At 45.2% G+C, this 14,665-nt stretch overlaps 1 protein-coding gene across 4 annotated transcripts in view; it reads right to left on the reverse strand.

The window, feature by feature from the left end:
- The window catches only part of LOC112217064 (isotocin receptor), a 29,151-nt gene extending 14,486 nt beyond the window's left edge, over positions 1-14,665 (reverse strand). For 3 of the 4 annotated variants that reach the window (XM_042297306.1, XM_042297304.1, XM_024377327.2), the window contains exon 1: positions 12,918-14,568. In XM_042297306.1, the coding sequence (XP_042153240.1) occupies positions 12,918-13,839 (922 nt within the window). In that variant the 5' untranslated portion in view covers positions 13,840-14,568. The other variant, XM_024377318.2, reaches the window with a different exon arrangement.

Genomic DNA, 14,665 nt, shown 5'->3' on the forward strand with positions numbered 1-14,665 from the left:
AACTGGGCCTAAAATAGTGAAGCGTCGTACTCATGCATAAAATAAACTAATAGCGAAAGAAAAGCATTGCAAGTTTGAATTCTGTAAAGTTATTGTTATCGATGAATAATAACAAACCTCATGGCAATAACAAGATGGATGGTATATTTAATCTGAGCCAAGAGGAAAGTCCTTGTCCTCAGGCCTGGAGGGAAGCCAAAGTAATTCCACTACCTAAGAGTGGTAAAGTGTCAGACCTATCAGCTTGCTACCAGCTCTTAGCAAACTGTTGGGAAAAAGCCCAAATACAATGCTATTTCTCTGTCAACAAATTAACAACAGACTTTCAGCATGCTTATACATAAGGGCACTCAACATGTACTGCACTGACACAAATGTCTGGAGAAATTGATAATAAGAAGATTGTGGGAGCTATACTGCTGGATTTCAGTGCAGCTGTTGACATTATTGACCATAACCTGCTGTTAAGGAAACGTATGTGTTATGGCTTTTCAACCTCTGCCATATTGTGGATCCAGGGTTACAGTGCTTTTCAACCTCTGCCATATTGTGGATCCAGGGTTACAGTGCTTTTCAACCTCTGCCATATTGTGGATCCAGGGTTACAGTGCTTTTCAACCTCTGCCATATTGTGGATCCAGGGTTATAGTGCTTTTCAACCTCTGCCATATTGTGGATCCAGGGTTACAGTGCTTTTCAACCTCTGCCATATTGTGGATCCAGGGTTACAGTGCTTTTCAACCTCTGCCATATTGTGGATCCAGGGTTATAGTGCTTTTCAACCTCTGCCATATTGTGGATCCAGGGTTACAGTGCTTTTCAACCTCTGCCATATTGTGGATCCAGGGTTACAGTGCTTTTCAACCTCTGCCATATTGTGGATCCAGGGTTATAGTGCTTTTCAACCTCTGCCATATTGTGGATCCAGGGTTACAGTGCTTTTCAACCTCTGCCATATTGTGGATCCAGGGTTACAGTGCTTTTCAACCTCTGCCATATTGTGGATCCAGGGTTACAGTGCTTTTCAACCTCTGCCATATTGTGGATCCAGGGTTATAGTGCTTTTCAACCTCTGCCATATTGTGGATCCAGGGTTACAGTGCTTTTCAACCTCTGCCATATTGTGGATCCAGGGTTACAGTGCTTTTCAACCTCTGCCATATTGTGGATCCAGGGTTATAGTGCTTTTCAACCTCTGCCATATTGTGGATCCAGGGTTATAGTGCTTTTCAACCTCTGCCATATTGTGGATCCAGGGTTACAGTGCTTTTCAACCTCTGCCATATTGTGGATCCAGGGTTACAGTGCTTTTCAACCTCTGCCATATTGTGGATCCAGGGTTACAGTGCTTTTCAACCTCTGCCATATTGTGGATCCAGGGTTACAGTGCTTTTCAACCTCTGCCATATTGTGGATCCAGGGTTACAGTGCATTTGGAAAGTATTTAGAACCGTTTCACTTTTTCACATTTTGTTACAATACAGCCTTATACTAAAATGGTTAAAAGTGTGTTTTTCCCTCATCAATCGACATACAATACCCCATAATGACAAAGCAAAAACAGGTTTAAATGTTGTTGTTTTTTTGCACATTTATTACTTTGTTGAAGCACCGATTACAGCATTGAGTCTTCTTGGGTATGACGCTATAAGCTTGGCACACCTATATGGGGAGTTTCTCCCATTCATCTCTGTAGATCCTCTCAAGCTCTGTCAAATTGGATGGGGAGTGTCACTGCACAGCTATTTTAAGGTCTCTCCAGAGATGTTCGATCGTGGCCAGCGCTAGGAAGAGTCTTTGTTGTTCCAAACTTCTTCCATTTAAGAATGATGTAGGCCAATGTGTTCTTGGGGAACTTCAATTCTGGAGAAATGTTTTGGTCCCCCTGTGGGACCTTTTATAGACAGTTGTGTGCCTTTCCAAATCCTGTCCAGTCAACTGAATTTACCACGGGTGGACTCCAATCAAGTTGTAGAAATATCTCAAGGATGATGAACTGAAACAGGATGCACCTGAGCTCGAGTCTCATAGCCAAGTTTCATGTCCTGAGCTTAGAGAGCCTTTTTATGTCTCTATTTGGTTTGGTCAGGGTGTGATTTGGGTGGGCATTCTATGTGTTGTATTTCTTTGTTTTCCCACCCATCAGAGACTGTAACGTTCTCTGCTTCACGGAAACATGGCTAACTGGAGAGACGCAATCCGAAGCGGTGCAGCCAGCGGGTTTCTCCACGCATCGCGCCGACAGAAACAAACATCTTTCTGGTAAGAAGACGGGCGGGGGCGTATGCCTTATGGCCAACGTGACTTGGTGTGATGAAAGAAACATACAGGAACTCAAATCCTTCTGTTCACCTGATTTAGAATTCCTCACAATCAAATGTAGACCGCATTACCTACCAAGAGAATTCTCTTCGATTATAATCACAGCCGTATATATCCCCCCAAGCAGACACATCGATGGCTCTGAACGAACTTTATTTAACTCTCTGCAAACTGGAAACGATTTATCCGGAGGCTGCATTCATTGTAGCTGGGGATTTTAACAAGGCTAATCTGAAAACAAGACTCCCTAAATTTTATCAGCATATCGATTGCGCAACCAGGGGTGGAAAGACCCTGGATCATTGTTACTCTAACTTCCGCGACGCATATAAGGCCCTGCCCCGCCCCCTTTCGGAAAAGCTGACCACGACTCCATTTTGTTGATCCCTGCCTACAGACAGAAACTAAAACAAGAAGCTCCCACGCTGAGGTCTGTCCAACGCTGGTCCGACCAAGCTGACTCCACACTCCAAGACTGCTTCCATCACGTGGACTGGGAGATGTTTCGTATTGCATCAGACAACAACATTGACGAATACGCTGATACGGTGTGCGAGTTCATTAGAACGTGCGTTGAAGATGTCGTTCCCATAGCAACGATTAAAACATTCCCTAACCAGAAACCGTGGATTGATGGCTTGAAGTAGATTGATGATTCGTGTGAAACTGAAGGCACGAACCACTGCTTTTAATCAGGGCAAGGTGTCTGGTAACATGACTGAATACAAACAGTGCAGCTATTCCCTCCGCAAGGCTATCAAACAAGCTAAGCGCCAGTACAGAGACAAAGTAGTATCTCAATTCAACGGCTCAGACACAAGAGGTATGTGGCAGCGTCTACAGTCAATCACGGACTACAGGAAGAAACCCAGCCCAGTCACGGACCAGGATGTCTTGCTCCCAGGCAGACTAAATAACTTTTTTGCCCGCTTTGAGGACAATACAGTGCCACTGACACGGCCTGCAACGGAAACATGCGGTCTCTCCTTCACTGCAGCCGAAGTGAGTAAGACATTTAAACGTGTTAACCCTCGCAAGGCTGCAGGCCCAGACGGCATCCCCAGCCGCGCCCTCAGAGCATGCGCAGACCAGCTGGCCGGTGTGTTTACGGACATATTCAATCAATCCCTATACCAGTCTGCTGTTCCCACATGCTTCAAGAGGGCCACCATTGTTCCTGTTCCCAAGAAAGCTAAGGTAACTGAGCTAAACGACTACCGCCCGTAGCACTCACATCCGTCATCATGAAGTGCTTTGAGAGACTAGTCAAGGACCATATCACCTCCACCCTACCTGACACCCTTGACCCACTCCAATTTGCTTACCGCCCAAATAGGTCCACAGACGATGCAATCTCAACCACACTGCACACTGCCCTAACCCATCTGGACAAGAGGAATACCTATGTGAGAATGCTGTTCATCGACTACAGCTCGGCATTCAACACCATAGTACCCTCCAAGCTCGTCATCAAGCTCGAGACCCTGGGTCTCGACCCCGCCCTGTGCAACTGGGTACTGGACTTCCTGACGGGCCGCCCCCAGGTGGTGAGGGTAGGCAACAACATCTCCTCCCCGCTGATCCTCAACACTGGGGCCCCACAAGGGTGCGTTCTGAGCCCTCTCCTGTACTCCCTGTTCACCCACGACTGCGTGGCCATGCACGCCTCCAACTCAATCATCAAGTTTGCGGACGACACAACAGTGGTAGGCTTGATTACCAACAACGACGAGACGGCCTACAGGGAGGAGGTGAGGGCCCTCGGAGTGTGGTGTCAGGAAAATAACCTCACACTCAACGTCAACAAAACTAAGGAGATGATTGTGGACTTCAGGAAACAGCAGAGGGAACACCCCCATCCACATCGATGGAACAGTAGTGGAGAGGGTAGCAAGTTTTAAGTTCCTCGGCATACACATCACAGACAAACTGAATTGGTCCACTCACACAGACAGCATCGTGAGGAAGGCGCAGCAGCGCCTCTTCAACCTCAGGAGGCTGAAGAAATTCGGCTTGTCACCAAAAGCACTCACAAACTTCTACAGATGCACAATCGAGAGCATCCTGGCGGGCTGTATCACCGCCTGGTATGGCAACTGCACCGCCCTCAACCGTAAGGCTCTCCAGAGGGTAGTGAGGTCTGCACAACGCATCACCGGGGGCAAACTACCTGCCCTCCAGGACACCTACACCACCCGATGCTACAGGAAGGCCATAAAGATCATCAAGGACATCAACCACCCGAGCCACTGCCTGTTCACCCCGCTGTCATCCAGAAGGCGAGGTCAGTACAGGTGCATCAAAGCTGGGACCGAGAGACTGAAAAACAGCTTCTATCTCAAGGCCATCAGACTGTTAAACAGCCACCACTAACATTGAGTGGCTACTGCCAACACACTGTCAATGACACTGACTCTACTCCAGCCACTTTAATCATGGGAATTGATGGGAAATGATGTAAATATATCACTAGCCACTTTAAACAATGCTACCTTATATAATGTTACTTACCCTACATTGTTCATCTCATATGCATACGTTGATACTGTACTCTATATCATCGACTGCATCCTTATGTAATACATGTATCACTAGCCACTTTAACTATGCCACTTGGTTTACATACTTATCTCATATGTATATACTGTACTCGATATCATCTACTGTATCTTGCCTATGCTGCTCTGTACCATCACTCATTCATATATCCTTATGTACATATTCTTTATCCCCTTACACTGTGTATAAGACAGTAGTTTTTTTTGGAATTGTTAGTTAGATTACTTGCTCGTTATTACTGCATTGTCGGAACTAGAAGCACAAGCATTTCGCTACACTCGCATTAACATCTGCTAACCATGTGTATGTGACAAATAAAATTTGATTTGATTTGATTTGATTTATGTTGTGGGATCTTGTCCTTGTATTGTTGTTGTTGAGCCCTACAAGGCTGTTGGTTCTCTCTTTCTTGTTTTGCGGGTTATCATTAAAGAATATGATTAACCTACTCCACGCTGCATCTTGGTCTAATTCCACCAACGACGATCGTCACACCAAGGTTCTGAATACTTATGTAAATAAGGTTTTTCTGTTTTTTATTTCGAATACATTTGCAAACATTCCTAAAAACCTGACTTTGCTTTTTCATTATGGGGTATTTGTCACACCCGGACCATAGTTTGCTTTGTATGTTTCTATGTTTTGGTTGGTCAGGGTGTGATCTGAGTGGGCATTCTATGTTGGATGTCTTGTTTGTCTATTTCTATGTCTGGCCTGATATGGTTCTCAATCAGAGGCAGGTGTTAGTCATTGTCTCTGATTGGGAACCATATTTAGGTAGCCTGGGTTTCACTGTGTGTTTGTGGGTGATTGTTCCTCTCTCTGTGTTTTGCACCAGATAGGGCTGTTTTTGGTTTTCCATGTTTATTGTTTTTGTTAGTTTATTCATGTCTAGTGTCTTTATTAAAAAAAACATGAATAACCACCACGCTGCGTTTTGGTCCGCCTCTCCTTCACCTAAAGAAAACCGTTACAGAATCACCCACCACAACAGGACCAAGCGGCGTGGTAACGGGCAACAGCAACAGCGGCGCAAAGAGGAATGGACATGGGACGATGTATTGGACGGCAAGGGTTGCTACACCTGGGAGGAGATCCTGGCGGGAAAGGATCGCCTTCCATGGGAACAGGTGGAGGCAGCTAGGAGAGCAGAGGCAGCCGGAGAGAGGAGCCGGCGATATGAGGGAACACGGCTGGCAAGGAAGCCCGAGAGGCAGCCCCAAAAATGTCTTGGGGGGGGCACACAGGAATTGTGGCGAAGCCAGGTAGGAGACCTGCGCCAACTTCCTGTGTTTACCGGGGGCTGGAGAGACTGGGCAGGCACCGTGTTATGCTGTGAAGCGCACGGTGTCCCCAGTGCGGGTGCATAGTTCAGTGCGGTACATTCCAGCTCCGCGTATCGTCCGGGCTAGAGTGGGCATCGAGCCAAGTGCCATGAAGCCGGCTCTACGCATCTGGTCTCCAGTGCGTCTCCTTGGGCCGGCTTACATGGCACCAGCCTTGCGCACGGTGTCCTCGGTTCGCCTGCATAACCCAGTGAGGGCTATTCCACCTCGCCGCACTGGCAGGGCGACCGGGACCATTCAACCGGGTAAGGTTGGGCAGGCTCGGTGCTCAAGAGCTCCAGTGCGCCTGCACTGTCCGGTCTATCCGTCACCACCTCCACGCACCAGCCCTCCGGTGGTAGCCCCCCGCAACAGGCTGTCTCTCCGGCTCATCCTTACAGGGGCTCCCGCCTGTCCAGCGCTGCCAGAGCCTTCCTCCTGTCCGGTGCTGCTGTCGGAGTCTCCCTCCTGTCCGGCGCTGCTGCCGGAGTCTCCCTCCTGTCCGGCGCTGCTGCCGGAGTCTCCCTCCTGTCCGGCGCTGCTGCCGGAGTCTCCCTCCTGTCCGGCGCTGCTGCCGGAGTCTCCCTCCTGTCCGGCGCTGCTGCCGGAGTCTCCCTCCTGTCCGGCGCTGCTGCCGGAGTCTCCCGCCTGTCCGGCGCTGCTGCCGGAGTCTCCCGCCTGTCCGGCGCTGCTGCCGGAGTCTCCCGCCTGTCCGGCGCTGCTGCCGGAGTCTCCCGCCTGTCCGGCGCTGCTGCCGGAGTCTCCCGCCTGTCCGGCGCTGCTGCCAGAGGCGCCAGAGCCCCTCTGCCCAGAGGCGCCAGAGCCCCTCAGTCCAGTGGGGTCATTTAAGTAGGGTCGCCGTGGCTAGGAGGCCACGGAAGCGGACAAGATGGGGGACTAAGACTACGGTGAAGTGGGGGCCACGTCCAGCACCAGAGCCACCACCACGGACAGATGCCCACCCAGACCCTCCCCAATAGGTTCAGGTTTTGCGTCCGGAGTCCGCACCTTGGGGGGGGGTACTGTCACACCCTGACCATAGTTTGCTTTGTATGTTTCTATGCTTTGGTTGGTCAGGGTGTGATCTGAGTGGGCATTCTATGTTGGATGTCTTGTTTGTCTATTTCTATGTCTGGCCTGATATGGTTCTCAATCAAAGGCAGGTGTTAGTCAATTGTCTCTGATTGGGAACCATATTTAGGTAGCCTGGGTTTCACTGTGTTTGTGGGTGATTGTTCCTGTCTCTGTGTTTTGCACCAGATAGGGCTGTTTTTGGTTTTCCACGTTTATTGTTTTTGTTAGTTTATTCATGTCTAGTGTCTTTATTAAAAAACATGAATAACCACCACGCTGTGTTTTGGTCTGCCTCTCCTTCACCTAAAGAAAACCGTTACAGTATTGTGTGTAGATTGATGAGGATTTTTATTTAATCAATTTTAGAATAAGGCTTTAACATAACAAGATGTGGAAAAAGTCCACGGGTCTGAATACTTTCTGAAAGCACTGTATATTTAGGATATTGTTTTACAGCTTTGTCATTCTATTTATTTTACTAAATCATCTTGATTGTTATATATTTTACATGTGGTGATGCCAAACAGAGGGCCAGAGATAATTACAGACACCTGTGATAATCTGAAGTACCCAAAAGGGCCACATAAAATCCTTGAAAGTTACCAAAATTCTGGTAGTTTATTGGTAAACTTACGAAGTTTCCAGTACCCACCGTTTGCAACCCTTTTTGTGGTAGACATTCATTTGTTTGAAGATATAAAGGTAATTTTTTAAGATGACATCTGATGGAATGGTTTGATTTCTGTTGAGCTCATTCACATAGTATAAAGTCGTATAAACATGGTTGTGGTGAAATGCCAGCCTGTCTCAATATGTTCTTATCCTATGGATCTTCTGAGGACCAACATGAGGAAACCACTTTCATCCTAATTAATTACCCCGTTCTCTCTACTACTCATTAATGACATCCCTGATTGGATTGTTCTTGACACAAACACAAATACACACACACACAAACACCTACACACCAACACAATAGGCACACCCAGATAGCATTCACAACCGAAATGGTAATAAAGCTACCGGGGGAGACAGACAGCAGTGATGCGTAGGTTGACATTTATGCCACAGGTGTAGGATCTTAATTTGAGCCAGTTGGCTACAGCAGGAAAATAATCCTGCAGCAACAGGAAATGTGGATTATTATGTGGATTATAATTAATGGACATTTTTGTAGGGGTTGATACATTTTTCATAAGGGAAAATCAAATCTGAAATTTCAAAATGGAAATTACACACTTCATAAGCCTTTTTAAGCCTCAAACACACTGTAAATTAAATTCCTGCATTGCAGTAGAGTTCTCCTGAAACAGGGTGATCAAATGAAGATCCTCCATCTGTATGTACACCGGCGAATTGACATATGGTAAATTAGTTTGAGATTAATGGAATGGGCCCATGTCCTGTATTCAATTAACCTATTCTGATTGCTAATCTCTCTCCCTTCGTCTCTCTCCACCCCGTGTTCCGCTTGCATCATCTTTAATGGCTGGCCCTCCAGCTCTGATATGAAGGTTGCTCAAATTGAAATCACTGGGAACAATCGGCGGAATGTTACAGCAGCCGCGCCAAGTAATTTGGAGCTAATTGATTCATCAGTCATTAAGGCTGTGAGTTATAGGTGCACAAGTGTCCGGATGTGAACAATGTAAATCATTCTATTGTCTGGCTTTTACAGAGCCTGGCACACCCCAACAGGCTGTCAGAGCAGGGAGGACACATGCTTAGTCTGGACTGGGGATAGGCCTAGGGCCTACACAGTTTCCTAACTCTAATTAATGTGGGGGGGAGCTTGCAGTGATGCAAAAGTAAAGCGGAATTGATCTACTAGACAACTCAAATGAAAATGTAACATAGAAAAGAGTGAACTCCACCATATGACAAGTCATGATGGATGTCCTGCAGCTATAAAGTAGTTACACTGTAATACCATTGCTTTATAACATTCAGCCACAAAGTTACACAACTTCAATCTCAAAGGATCACAAGGCAGTATGATAGATGAATGAATAACTCAATAAGTTTCCTCTGTAAAATGTATAACCTTGCTCTTGTGAGGGAGGGAGGAATTTGAATTAATGCAGATTGGCATTAGATCATTTATCTTTTCACTGAGGCATGAAAGGTGGTTAGTGAGATCTTAACAAACCACAAGGGGTACTAAGCAGCAGTCAAACGGACATACACAGACTAACACTGACACAAAATGTATTTGATCTAACTCTGTTAGGCAGTGCCATGCAGAGCTTCCTTGTTTGGATATTATTCACCAGCAAATAATGGTTCCATCAAACGGAAGTCAAAATGTCAATTAATGTTCTGTGTAGGCTACGGTGCATTCAATACATATGCTAAATGTCTTCAGACAGCATAGCCAGATCACATATCATGACTATTAAACATTCTTATGGCTTTGTAAAAGGAAGGAGCGTGGGTGAGAATGGGGCCAATATGTGATTTGAAGGAAGGAATTATGATCAAAATAACAATTGGCTCATGGTGTCGTTCACAGGAGATGATAAATCACACAAACTCACAAATTTGAATGCAGAAAATGCTTCCCCTCATTGGTAAATCTGCTCAACTATCAGGTTCTGTACTGACTAATGACCACAGCCTGACTGGCACGATCATCTGAGTTTAATATCAACACTATTTCAGAGGATTTACTATGCCAAAGCAGCTGAGTAGTAGAATTCCTAAAGAAGACTGTACAAGAGAAGGGCCTTGCTTCTCTCACATTTTATTTTGGCTCTCAGCCAACCACTGACCTGGCTATCAGATGCTCCATACTATTATTTCAATGGAAGCTGGTACAATAGCTCTCTTTTAGCTCTCTGATCACGTGTGTTGTTTGAGTCGGCACAGCTGAAAAGGGCTTCCCTGTTTTAATAAAAGATGCATCTATCATTATGTATAATGCTGTACTTTAAAATCACTGTAACAACAATGAGGTTTGGTGTCTGTTTAATAAACATCCTGTCAAATGCAGAGAAGAACATACAGTGGCCATAGACAAAAGGATTCCATGGGGACTGGGCAGACTGCCAATTAATATAGTCAATGCCAGTCAGCGTCACACAGAGCAGAGGGTGAGTCAGCATAGGGAAAATGGAGGCAGTGCACTCAGGAATGGACAAGGGTATGGACACAGTTTATAGATGGGCCGCCTTTCCCACCTGGACAAAAGCAACACCTATGTAGTAAAAAAAAGCTGTTTAATTGGGCAAATCCACTGATTGTGTGTTGTCCTCAGAAGGGTTAAAAAGTCTCCAGTGGATGCTGCACCCCTAAGAGGTTGTCTTTGGGAGATCACAGGCTGTGTATGTCTGTTCAAGGATGATAATAAAAGCACTGTAAATAAACACAATTTTCTAGCAGGGAACAACAGCCTGCCTGCTTGAACCTGGCACACCCCAACAGGCTTACAGGGACAAAGCCTACATTATAAACTGCGTGGTTCGAGCCCTGAATGCTGATTGGCTGACAGCCATGGTATATCAGACCGTATACCACAGGTATGACAAAATATGTATTTTTACTGCTCTAATTTAGTTGGTAACCAGTTTATAATAGCAATAAGGCACCTTGGGGGTTCATGGTATATGGCCAATATACCACGGCTAAGTGCTGTATCCAGGCACTCCGCGTTGCATCGTACGTAAGAACAGCCCTTAGCCATGGTATATTAGCCATATACCACACCTCCTCATGCCTTATTGCTTAATAAGTATAGTTACTCATCTTGGATCATCCTGCAAACTTCATGGGAACTTTGGCTGAGAATATTATTTTCCATATTTTTCCATACACGTGTAATGCAAAATTGTTTGGGGAATATAATGACTGTTTACCAACTTGTTCAATTTCCTGGTGTTTGTCTTGGGATGTTGGGAAATATAACTCATATGTGATAGAGCTGCTGTGGGGATCAGGAGGGGACAGCACAGAACAGTTGCGTTTAACTAGGTAAGAACAAATTCTTATATTCAATGACGGCCTACTCCGGCCAAACCCTCCCCTAACCTGGACGACGCTGGGCCAATTGTGCGCTGCCCTATGGGACTCCCAATCACAGCCGGTTGTGATACAGCCTGGGATCAAACCAGGGTCTGTAGTGCTTACCTCTAGCACTGAGATGCTGTGCCTTATAGACCACTGCACCACTCAGGATACATAGTGCTGTGGTGTAACTCTGGTGTCTTTCAAATGTATGGATAGTCTCATTTTGATTTACCACTCTCATTTAATCTGTTTACAGCTTCAGTAATATATGAATCTTCTTCAAAGGATAGAACATAAACAAAATGCCAACCCCAACCAGAAGGCCATCTACTGTATTTGGTTTAGCATAGATTGCTCAATCCCCCTCCAGTCCAAGCCAGTATATAGCCTAATTTAAATAGGCCTGGCTGTAAAGTGTGATTGACTGGGTATCGAACCCTGGCCATACTATATAGGGTGTGGTCATAAAGCGGGTCATTAAGAAATGATTTGCACAGGTGGGCTGTCTGCTCCATTGAAGCACGTGGTACCCTCGTGGGCTTGACTGAGGAGATGACACGCGTGGCCCCAATATTACCTGTCACTCTTACACTCCGACGTGCCTCCCAGGTAACAACAGAAGAGCTCAGCATGCAGCCCACACGCATAATCTGATTAATGATTCACTGCAGGAAGGCTCAGATGGTTGGGCCTCAAAAACACATCCATGCAGAGGTGTGCACAAACCATGGAGGTTACAGTCCGGAAAGACTGCTTTCAGTGACTTAAGCTAATTTTAGTTGCATGGACATTTGCGGCGGTAGCCTATGCCTACTTTGCTTCGCTTCAGTGGAGGGGTATTGCAATTAAACGACCCTCTCAATGTTATTGCTGTTCGTTATGGCGAGTGAGTCAAATGGAGGTGGAGGTGGTGTTTTTAGTATTCATAAAAAGTCTGTAACAATTCTGGACAACCATTGTAATATTCAGGCCACTTCTAAAATTAAGGATATTTTGACGGCGTATGCCCTATATAGACCTATATGAAACGAATATAACGAGATAATATTTTTCATACATATTTGTTCGGATCGCTCCACCCGTATTTCCACAAGTCACCATAACATTCTATAGGTGGGCAGAGCTTCATTTGCATCATAGTATTTTTGTTGGCTGGAGGCACACCATAGCCTATGAAGGGCTGCGGATTTATTTAAGTTTGTTTTGTCATTTCATCCACTGCATGTGGGTAGGATATGACTTTATATGATGCGTCTAATTTTCCGGTACAATGGTATACATCCTTTGATGTTCCTCAGGTTGGCCAAAATGTAATGCGTAAAAGTGCAATGTCCAACCTGTGCGAATTTCAATTGACTGTCAATGATAAAGGCTGTTGAAATATATTTGTATTATCATGGCTATTTGGTGAAAATGCACCTAACATTACGCACACCGCATTATAAGTCCCGAGGCAGAATACCTTCCGAGCGTTTTAAAGTAAACATGGACATTTAATTTCAAGATGGATATATTAATGGCAACAGTCTAGAATTGCGAAGCCACCTGGTTAAAGTATTTCATATTACGCACGGAATCTCAAACTGAAGAAATCATTTGCATGGTTATTTTCGAGATGGAGTTTGAACTTACCTTCTCGAGGCGCCGTTGGATCCCAAGCCGTCCACATCTGCACGGTGAAGAAAGGAGTCCAGCAAACGATATACGCCAGAACTATGACAAATGTCATTTTAACTGTAGTTATCTTCGCTTTGGAGATGAGCTTTACACTGCTCACCCGGGCGAGCGCAAGACCTTTCGAAGTCTTCGGGGTGAGGCTTATACACTGCTCCCTCTTGGTTTTCATTCTAAAGTTTTGCCAGATCTTAAAGCTAATTAGTCCATAGCATAGGCTCAGGATGGCCACTGGTATGATGTAGATGGTAAGGCTAATCCAAGTTATATACGCTTTGGCACCCCAGGGCTCCACGAAGTCACCCCAACAATCATACACTCCAGAGCCAACGTCCTTCAGGGAAAAAATGTACATTTGTGGGCTGCTGAACACTAGGCTGAGGACCCAGGAGATAATCACGTAGAAACGGTCTTTTCGCTTGTGCAGAGACCGAAGCGGCTGACAAATCGCCAAGCACCTGTCTATAGACATCAAAACAAGCATATAGGTAGATGCGAACATCCCGACGATCTGGAAGTATTTCACCAACCTGCACAGGATATCGGGTCCATAGAAACGGAAAGTAATGTCCCAGATAAGTTGTGGCAAGACCTGAAATATAGCCACAACGAGATCCGCGATGCTGAGGTGTTTCATGAAGTAGTACATTCGGGACTGTGTGTGCTTGGTGGTGTGAATGGCCACCAGGACGCACAGATTCCCCGCCAGCGCCAGGAGCAGGACCAGGGCGAGCACAGTCACCTCCACTTTAGCCACCTCCTCATTCCGTTTCAGGGGGTTTGTTTGATTTCCCCCGATGGTCCCGTTGCCAAGGGTTGAGTTCCCCAATGATTCGTTAAATGGCCAAAAGTTCTGCTCATTTAGTGTACTACTTTCCATTGTGTTGACCGTATTCTCTCTCAGTCCAACCGCGACGAAAAATCATGCAATAGCAGCAACGTTCAGCCACCCTACATTGGACAGTTGTTTTAAACGTCTTCTTTGGCTCTTCATCTAACAGGTGTCAAGACAAGACAAAGCATCCGTGTGTGGAGCTGGGTTGTTACCATTTACACACGATGGGAAAACGGAATCCCAATGTTGCGCTGAAGCTTTATTTCTTATTCATAGCCAAATAGGACCAGACACTGGTGAGCAGGAAATATAGAAAACACATCAACGTCTTGTTTAAATTAAAAACAATTAAATTATATAATACTACATTAAATGGGAAATCTGCGATTAAATTGTATTTAATTTAAAATTAATTATATATAGACCTAACCATTGATTTTAGAAGAATATACATTCTACAGTAAATGCCTCATACCCCATCAGAACCCAAAAGATAAGCTTATTTTAGTCAATTGTTTGTAAACAATGTAATTGTAAACATTGTATAGTCTCAAAACGGTTAAAACCAGATTTTTTCTGATAATTTTTATTGTTTGAACGGCAGATTGCCCCTTTGAATGAAAAACATAAACAGAACCACAACCTATAATTTAAGAAACTATTGAAACTAACTAAAAATTCAGCAGCACATGGTCTATGGATAGTCTCCAGCCATCTAAATAATATTTTAACATTGCCTACAAGTAATAGCATGATGGGTTTTCCGAATGTAAATCTAGGCCTACTTACATGTGCATCTGCTTTACCGTCTTGTAAATTGAGTACTGGAACTAAACGCAGTGAGACCTGAAAGTGAAGCATCCAGCCTCCC

Source organism: Oncorhynchus tshawytscha, linkage group LG02, assembly GCF_018296145.1.
Source record: "Oncorhynchus tshawytscha isolate Ot180627B linkage group LG02, Otsh_v2.0, whole genome shotgun sequence".
Classification (NCBI taxonomy): domain Eukaryota; kingdom Metazoa; phylum Chordata; class Actinopteri; order Salmoniformes; family Salmonidae; genus Oncorhynchus; species Oncorhynchus tshawytscha.